This window comes from Cynara cardunculus (assembly GCF_001531365.2).
Source record: "Cynara cardunculus var. scolymus isolate 2C chromosome LG 6, CcrdV1, whole genome shotgun sequence".
NCBI classification, from domain to species: Eukaryota; Viridiplantae; Streptophyta; class Magnoliopsida; order Asterales; family Asteraceae; genus Cynara; species Cynara cardunculus.
In genome coordinates this window covers 17,018,125-17,027,099 of record NC_037533.1, presented here as the reverse complement: position 1 = coordinate 17,027,099, position 8,975 = coordinate 17,018,125, and the positions used below count along the sequence as shown (strand labels likewise).

General features: G+C 32.9%; 1 protein-coding gene and 1 non-coding gene across 2 annotated transcripts; one reads left to right on the top strand and one right to left on the bottom strand.

The window, feature by feature from the left end:
* The first annotated feature begins 3,064 nt into the window (after positions 1-3,064).
* TRNAA-AGC lies at positions 3,065-3,137 on the top strand. The gene has a single exon. It is a non-coding gene; the product is annotated as a tRNA-Ala (tRNA).
* Positions 3,138-6,479: 3,342 nt separating this feature from the next.
* LOC112514602 (photosynthetic NDH subunit of lumenal location 3, chloroplastic) lies at positions 6,480-8,144 on the bottom strand. Its single transcript, XM_025121168.1, has 3 exons — positions 7,788-8,144; positions 6,787-7,073; positions 6,480-6,662 (listed from the first exon to the last, which is right to left on the bottom strand). The coding sequence occupies exons 1-3, from the start codon at positions 8,062-8,064 to the stop codon at positions 6,564-6,566; spliced, it is 663 nt and encodes a 220-aa protein (XP_024976936.1). The 5' UTR covers positions 8,065-8,144; the 3' UTR covers positions 6,480-6,563.
* Positions 8,145-8,975: the final 831 nt, after the last annotated feature.

Here is an 8,975-nt window from a genome sequence, read left to right as displayed (position 1 = left end):
ACAAAAGCAAGCTATTGATTCAGATTTCAGACTTCAGACGTTTGTCAGTTTAAAAAAACAAACAGTCTGACTGATTCAGATTTCAGACTTCAACACCACCTAAAAATTAGAAGTGAAATCAGACTTCAGACTTCAACACCTCTTAAAAAACAAACGCCACCTAAAGGGTTGTTTTGCTTAACGGGTGTGTATAACAAGGACCGAGAATCTTTACCCAGTAAAAAGCATGACAATAACTGAGGCTTTTACTCGGTAACTGACGGAGAGACTCCTACCGTGTTAGCACTTCCCGATTAAGAGGCTTACAAAAAAATCTATTTTAATGATCGATAATGTTATCCAATAAGGTAAGTGAAAATATCACTCTTGCTGGTAAGCATTTGGTAAACGACCCCCAAGACACGTCATTTGCAGTTTTTGTTGGATTTTGTCCCTCTTTCTGACGAACTAGTTCATAGTCCAGTAAGAATTATAGATAATTCACCCCATTTTTATTGGTTGAGTTAGGTTGTCGATTTACTAACTCATCATGTTAATTTATTAATTTACAAAAAATTGCAAACGAGTCTTAGTTTATAGCAAGGTTCAAAATGGCGTGAGCCAGTGACAGATCCAGAAAATTAATGGGATGGGAGCACGTGGGATGAGACTTAAGTGAGGCAAGCATATGGTCATATGAGACTGAGAGAAAACCATGTAAGAAGAGGATAAAAATAGAAATTTTAAGCTAATCAACAAATGTTTTTGGTCTTTGACTGGGGGCCTTTCCCCCAGTTCTTAAGTGCTAGACCCCCCTGGCTTGAGGTGTGGTGTGGCGGCGAGGTCAAACCTCAAGCCTTAGGAGCCATGACGAGGTCGCGGCGTTTTTTAAGACATGCCTTATGGCGGCAAATCTGTATATAATGTACATTATTATACATATAAACATGTATTTTCTACTATTACTCACTGAGTCAATGATATTAAATAATTTAAATTAAGTAATACATTAGAAACTAATATATAACACATTTAAAAAGTAAGAAAAATCAAATATTACATTATAAAAACCGTACATTAGGTTATGTGTGCCACATGCATAACGTGGCGTGAGATACAAGCCTTAAGACATGACGCACCACGACGGTTGTTACGACGAGCTTGTTCGAACATTGGTTTTTAGTAAATAAAGTTTAGAGACCAATTATATAATAACCCCTCAAAAAATAATCCATCCATGTCTTTGTTAATTTGAAGGTCTGATAAATAAACCCTCCAAATTATATACTGGTATAATTTGATTAGTTCTGTTTTACTTTTTTTATAGAGCAAATTGCATGAAACAGTAACGTACTTTAACTTGATTTATATTTTGTGTAACATACTTTCAAAACTTCAAATTTGGTACTTAAGAAGTTTTAAACAATTAAGTACTCGTGTAACCGGTTGAATCATTAACCGATTAAATATTGAAGCATTGATCGATTAGATTAAGATATCCATGTCAACAAATAATATTGAGTTTGATACCACATCACGCGTCACATCAGCATGGTAACCGGTTAATTTTTCAATCGATTACCCGAGTACTTAAATGTTTAAAGTTTTACATCTTAGGTACGAAAATGAAAGTTTTAAAAGTACGTTACTCAAAATAGGAATCAAGTTAAAGTATCTTATTTTTTATACAATTTGCCATTTTTTATAATAAAAATAATGTTATAATATATTTTAGTTTTAATGATGTAGTAGTTTGTGCATAAAAAATAATGTTTGAATATCCTGTCATATTAATAGGATTCAAATTATCTTGTATTTGAATGTGTTTAACATCTGATTATTGTTTACTGTTATTGGATTTACAAAATTCAAAAAAATTGTAAGAATTCAATAATTATCCGTATAATTTAAATTTAAGACATTATGCTTTATAAAGCAATATATTGTGATTAATAAGTTGTATTTAAATATATTTTTTTTACCTACAATCTTTATGATATAATATAAATATTTATTTAATAATCAAATATTTAAAAAAAAATATCGATTTTATTAATATTTTTGTAATAATAACTTGATTCTTATTTTGAGTAACGTATTTTCAAAACTTTTATTTTGGTACATAAGATGTAAATTTTTAAACATTTAAGTATCCGGGTAACCGGTTGAAGCATTAAGCGGTTATCATGCTGATGTGGTATCCAACTCCGTATTATTTGCTGAAGTGGTTAATGACATTATTTTTTTTAATCTAAAATTAGTTTTTTAATCTAAAATTAGTCTTCAACGGGTTACCCATGTACTTAAATGTTTAAAATTTTACATCTTAGGTACCAAAATGGAAGTTTTGAAAGTATGTTACCCAAAATAAGAATCAAGTTAATGTACGTTAATTTTTCATGCAATTTACCCTTTCAAAAAATATACAATTGCACCCAATAGAAAACAATACAGTGGCACCTTTCATGAACGTTAATTTCCTTTATAATATGACGGAGGAACGAAATGGTGGCCAGTGATACTGTATCCACCATAGTAGGCCTGCCCCTAAGCTGAATCGCGTCTCAACTGCACCTAATATAACCACCCTAACCAATGCACATTATTTTTGTGTTATCCAGTCAGCTGGAATAGCAAGTTGTTCAAACTCGAACTTAAGAAAAAAAATATCATACTCGAGTTTGAAAAATTCCAGTGTTTGAGCTCGATGCTCGTTTAACAAATTTGAACTACACATTATACCAATCAAACATCGGTTTTATAGAATTTTAACTAGTTGTAAGGACTGTTTACCAAAAGATAGAAGACAAAGACCGAAAGTCTGACCCGATAAATGATGGCGATGACTCTTACTACGGTTAGCACTTACCGGGTTAATTGTTGTATACGATACCCTTTTGGTGAACTAAAATCTTACTCAGTAAATAATTGATAGTGTTGAATTTTGTCGGTAAATACTTGTCCAGGTAAGCGTTGGTAAACGACCCCTTAATATGTGTGTGGGGTAGAATATATATAGACAAATAGACATATTTTATTTACTTAATACATTAAATAATGCATGGAAGTAAAGTAGTTCGAACATGGGGATGTGGCTCAGATGGTAGAGCGCTCGCTTAGCATGCGAGAGGTACGGGGATCGATACCCCGCATCTCCATTTTTTCAATTTATATACAATAGAGTGTAAACTACATTTTTGGTCCCTGTAGTTTGTTAAAACTTACGACTTTTGTCCCTGTTGTTTTCAAAATTATGGTTTTAGTCCCTGTGTTCTCGAAATCGTTGTTGGTTTATCCCTATGATTTGTGAATCACTATTGTTTTGATCCCTATGATTTCTAAATCATCATTTTTTTCGTCTCTGAAGCTAACTTCGCTTACAGTTAAGTAGGGGGTGTTGATCCAAACTGCACAAACGACGGTTTAAAACTTTTGCGGTGCTGTTTGCGGTTTGCATTTTTATCAAATCGCATTATTTGGTGCGGTTTGCGGTTTTGAGTTATCAAACCGCAGATTAAAGCGCACCGCACCACATATTTTATACATTTTTTTTTAATTTTATGTAACACACAGACACACACATAATTTATTTATTTAATATTTTTAAATTATGTGTTTTGAACTTTGAGTTTGATCCAACATGACAATTGACAACACTAATAAGTTAGTTGGATACGACACAGTCAAAATTAATTTGAAGTTTATAATTTTCTGCTTCTTAGGGGTTGTTTACTAAACGCTTATCTGGTAGGTGCTTATCGGACAATTTTCCTCACCGAGCGAACATGACAAGACCCAAGAATCTTACCTGGTAAGAGCAATGATAATGATAGAGAAAGTTTTCCCCTGTAAGTGAGACTCACAACTCTTACCCGGTTAAGCGCTTACCAGATATATGATTGCATACAATACCATTTTGATATACTACAATTTTAACCAAAAAATAAATTATAGTGTTGGCTTCTAACGGTAAGCACTTACCAGGTAAACATTTAGGTAAACAGCCCCTTGGACTATTTTTTATTTATGCAATATGTATTTGAGAATTAGATGTATTGAAACTCTTTATCTTTTTGGACTACGGTCACTTTTTCTTTAATCTTATAATGTATTTTTTAACCTATAATTGGATTGTAGGTATATAGTGCGATAGCTATAAACTGCAGTGCGGTTTGGTTGTGAGTTGAGGTTTATACGGTGCGGTTTGTGGCTTAGGAAAAAACTCAAACCACATATGCACGCACCGCAAACACCCCTATCGTTAAGTATGATGGATAAAAACAACAATAAATTACTCCCAACTGTCAGAAAACTAGCGTTCAATTTCAAAAGTAAATTCTCATTTTTCACATTTTACCCTTAATTATGAGATAACGAAAATTTCTTTCTCTATTATCAAGGATAAAAGTGTCATTTAGTTATTTAAAAAATGTAATAATTACAAATTTTAAAATTATATGTCATTTTCATTGTGAACACTTCTTAGGACGAAGGGAGTATAAACTTAAGGACAAAGCTTAATTTTTGAAATACAGAGATGGTATGAAAAACACAGTTTACTTAGGGGCCATTTTATCAAGCATTTATTACCGGTAAAATTTAACACTATTATGTAGTTACCAAATACCAAGTAAGATTTTAGTCCACCAAAACGACATAGTATACGACAATTTACCCGGTAAGCGCTTACCATGGTAAGAGTCGTCGCCCTCACTTACCGGGTAAGACTCTTGATATTTGTCTCGCTCTTATTGGATAAGATTCTTGGTCCTAACTATATTTATCCGGTGAGGTAATGTTATTTGGTAAGCGCTTATTCGGGTAAGCGTTTGGTAAACGGCCCCTTAATTAAAAACTGTTCTTTTTCTGTCTTATGGTTTATGCATTTTGCAGAAACTTGAACTTCTGTTGTTTGTTCTTTTTGGTTATGTTGTCTTTCAAACAAAACTTTCTCATCGATGTCTAAAAAAGAAACAGATGTTATTTCTCCAAATTAATTAATGATAGACAAAAGATCGTGGGATTATAGGAGTTAAAAAGGTGAAAAGTGTAACAAGAGATTTGTACCCTTGATCACGTTTAATCTCACATACATCTTATGACTTACTTTTGATATGGTAATTGATCTGATGCATCTCATACTCTCGGTGCATTTCATTATTGTTGATCTTCAATTATGATTGATCTAAGTGTGAAGATCTCTTCTTACCCTTCTCACTATAACTTCCATTCCCATCAGAATCCAACCCTTAATAATAATTGATGTATTTATATAGGTGGATTTTTTACAACTTTTAATTATAAATAAATTATCTAATTCACCGTTTCGATAACCAATATATAATATTCAAATGATATTACTATATGGGTTGGATTCCGATGAGAAAAAAAGTTCAAATGAGAAGCGTAAAAATAAATCTTCACCCTTAGATGCATGATGAGATGCACCGGATCAATTCCCGTATCAAATGCGATTCATGGGTGTATCTTAGATTAAATGTGACCAAGGGTTCAGATCCCTTCGTATGTTTCTCACTTTAACTCTCCTTCTGACACGATGATTTACCACCAATGTATTTGTCATTTACTTACACAAGAAAATAACTATTGAATTTATATGGTTTTCTATTGGTATTTTTGATTTTTTTTTCTATTCTCATAAATCACATTAATTATTAGCGTTTGTTTTCTTACTTAATGTTTAAGCAACAACTGATAGGAGTGCACAAAAACCCGACCAAATCGATCTCGTAATAACCGAACCCAGACCAACCCGGAACGACTCGATACTTAAATGAGTTGTAAAATTTTCAACCGTATGTATTAAGTTAGAATTGGGTCAGGGTCATTTGAACCCAACCCAAACCGATTAACCCGATGCCTTTCTGTGCTATGAATCAATATGATTGTTAAGTCGTTGATTAATATATGTATATTAGACATTAGACTAACTCATAATTAGCTCCGTTCAAAATTATATGACAATTTCAACCGTAATTTATTTTCTTACGTGCATGGACTTTCAACTTTCCTTTTTGAGTCTGTTAATCGTATTCGTATGTTCTCATTTTGATTTTACTTCGTTTAAACAAAATCGCTTAACGAGATTATTAATTTACGTACCAAAGTTTCTACTCGATCAACCTGAACGACTTAGATTGGGTGTTGAGATATTTCACACTGTAAACAGTGAGTTGAGTTGTTCAAATGCCTTCAACCCGACTAACCCAATCCGTATGCAACCTTAATAGTTGGAAATGATTGAAATAAATAAGGCACAATGTATAAGTGTATCGTATATTTGTTGCATGTATTAAGTTATGTCGTTTTTTAAGTATATAACGTATTTTTATACACGACAAATGCAACAAATAAACCCACACATCATCTTCACCATTGGTGAGGTTTGAACCTTTGACCTTCTAGGAGACAAGAGGCTCAGACACCGCTAGGCCAAAGGCTGTTTGGTAAGTTATGTCTTATCTCAAGAAATTCGGTATGGAATAAAACGTTAACAAGAAAACGTAAATTGATCGAAGATAATTCACAATCATGTCATGTACATTCTCGTGGCATCATAAGATTTATGCCATTTTAGTCATAACTTCTTCAAGAATGACCGTTGTGTTCGAATACAGTAATTCTGTTTGAGGAAGGTCTTGGTTCTTGACTGCAACTTCTAACTGTCAAAAAATCGTCACCCGTGTATCAGTTAAAAAGAAAATATGTTTTGACTTTTGAGGCCTCACGAGCTGATAATTCAAAATTAGAATTTCTATAGTGGAACCAGATATTAGAATTGGTTACCTTTTCGACACTATCGAACAATCTATTTGCAAGATCGAGGAGCGGTGGCTTGTCATCAGGTGTGGCTGCGGAGATCACTTTATCGAAGTCAAAGTACATGAACGTTGACTTCAGTCGGAGATACTTCCGAACATAATTCCATGCATCTTTCCCTATCAAATCCCCTAATGCCAACAAATCGAAAGCGTATTTCTTTAGCCGGAATGCCCTTCCTTTAGTCCCGATATCAGCTATGTACACGCCCGTTTTCAGAAAAGACCGTGTACCCGTCTCCACATTATCGATCACTATAACAAATAAACAGCTTGTATCAGGCAGAAACAATACAATTTAAGTTTATAAAGTCAAATTCTTAATATTTCAGATCCAATTTTATAAGCTTTACTTGTTCTCAGTTAATGTGACAGTTTCAAATATTCCTATGTAATATAACATATTTTCTACTTTTTACCCAGTTTGACAAACAACCTGCTAATCTTGTAAAATTTGATGATGTGGATGTCAGATTTATTGTCTACATCACAGTAACACTTTCTTAAAGATTTTGTGAACTTTTTGTAAACAGGTATCCACATCATCAAATGTAACAAGATCATTGAGGTTGTCTGTCAAAATGGGTACTCCTTGCGTCCCAAAATCTATGTCCAAAATGATAAAAAGACATATAATTTTAAAAATATATAATTATTATATTTATTTAACTAACTAACAGTTTTACCTTTAATAATAATAAAAAAATATCTGTTGATCAATGGTAGAGTTGAAAAGTAGATACTGAATTTTTAAAGTGGATACTTACATCAGTATAAATTAAAATAGAAATATGGATACTTATTTTTAGAAGGATACTGTAAAAAATAGAAAATTTTGAAAGTTTATTACGTTAATTGAGAAAAAAAACTTGTTCGTTACATTAAATAGAAACCAAACCACATTTTGATGTATTTTGCCTTCTTTAGAACAATGGTGAAACTAACGAGAGAAGGATACGGGAGTTTTACTGTTTGATGCCCGGGGTATCGGAATGGGTCCGGTGAGCCAGAAACCGTTGTCTTCGGCGAGAGAAACCGCAACGTTAGAATTTGCAAAAAGTCCGATCGACCCAAGGCCTAACGCTAGTCTTCTTGTCGGTTTTAATGGTTGATTTTGACTTTCCTCTACCTTGTTTCCGGCCAAACGTGGCGGAGCTGCATCTGACCGGAGTTTCCCTTCGCCGGAAAGTTTTGGGATGGCCGGAAAAGTGGTGAAAATTTGGTTCAGATTTGCCGTCGGAGCCATGGTTGTAATGGGTGATGAGTTGATAAGAGTATTATTATGGGTTGGAGTTCTCCCGAATGGAAGATTGATGGCCACCAGATGAACATCCAAAACTAAGGGCATTTCGGTAATTTACTCACTCGAATCAACCATTTGGACCCTTTTAACGAAATTTATTGGGCTTATATATGGCCCATTTTATATGTATCACTGATCCAATCCAATAGTGGCACTATATAATTAGAGATGCCAAAATCCGGTTCGGGCCGGTCCTTAACCGGTCTCTACTGGTTCTAATCAAGACAAAAACTAGCGGTAACTGGTTTCGGCTCCGGTGAAATACGTTGTAACCGGTCAAACTTACCCGTAACCGGTTAAGCAATCCGGTCCTGGTTTCGGTCCCATAACCGGTCAAGGCCGGTCCCATTCAAATAAAATAATTTTTTTTTTCAAATTTTTTGTTATTAATAAATTATTAATATGTTTGTAATATGTTATTTTTAATATGTTTTATTATAAATACGTTTAAAAATACGTCTTGTTATATATATACGTTTAATTTTATAAATACGTTTTGTTATATATCTATACTATCTTATAAAGCATTTGGCTAAAACTCTTAAACCCGTTCATCCTTATCCGATTTCATCTCATATCTGAATTCGTGTAACTAACTGCAGATAAACACAATCAAATAGATGATAAATATCTCATTTTAAATATAAAAAATCTAAAATATAATTAGGATAATCATTGAGTTCTAACAGAATACGTAATTATTATCTTTATAAAATGTTATATTATTAAACCAAAAATAAATTATTTCATTATTAAACTTAAATTAAATTATAATAAAAAATAAATTAAAGAAATTACATAAAAAATGAAAACTTTTAAATAGTTGATTTGACATAAACATTGATATATATTTT

Coding starts and splice junctions, on each gene's coding strand:
- LOC112514602 (XM_025121168.1), bottom strand. CDS start 8,064: ATGGCTCCGACGGCAAATCTGAACCAAATTTTCACCACTTTTCCGGCC. Junction 7,074..7,787: donor GATACCCCGGGCATCAAACA/GTAAAACTCCCG, acceptor TATTTGTTATAG/TGATCGATAATGTGGAGACG. Junction 6,663..6,786: donor TGTTCGATAGTGTCGAAAAG/GTAACCAATTCT, acceptor ATTTTTTGACAG/TTAGAAGTTGCAGTCAAGAA.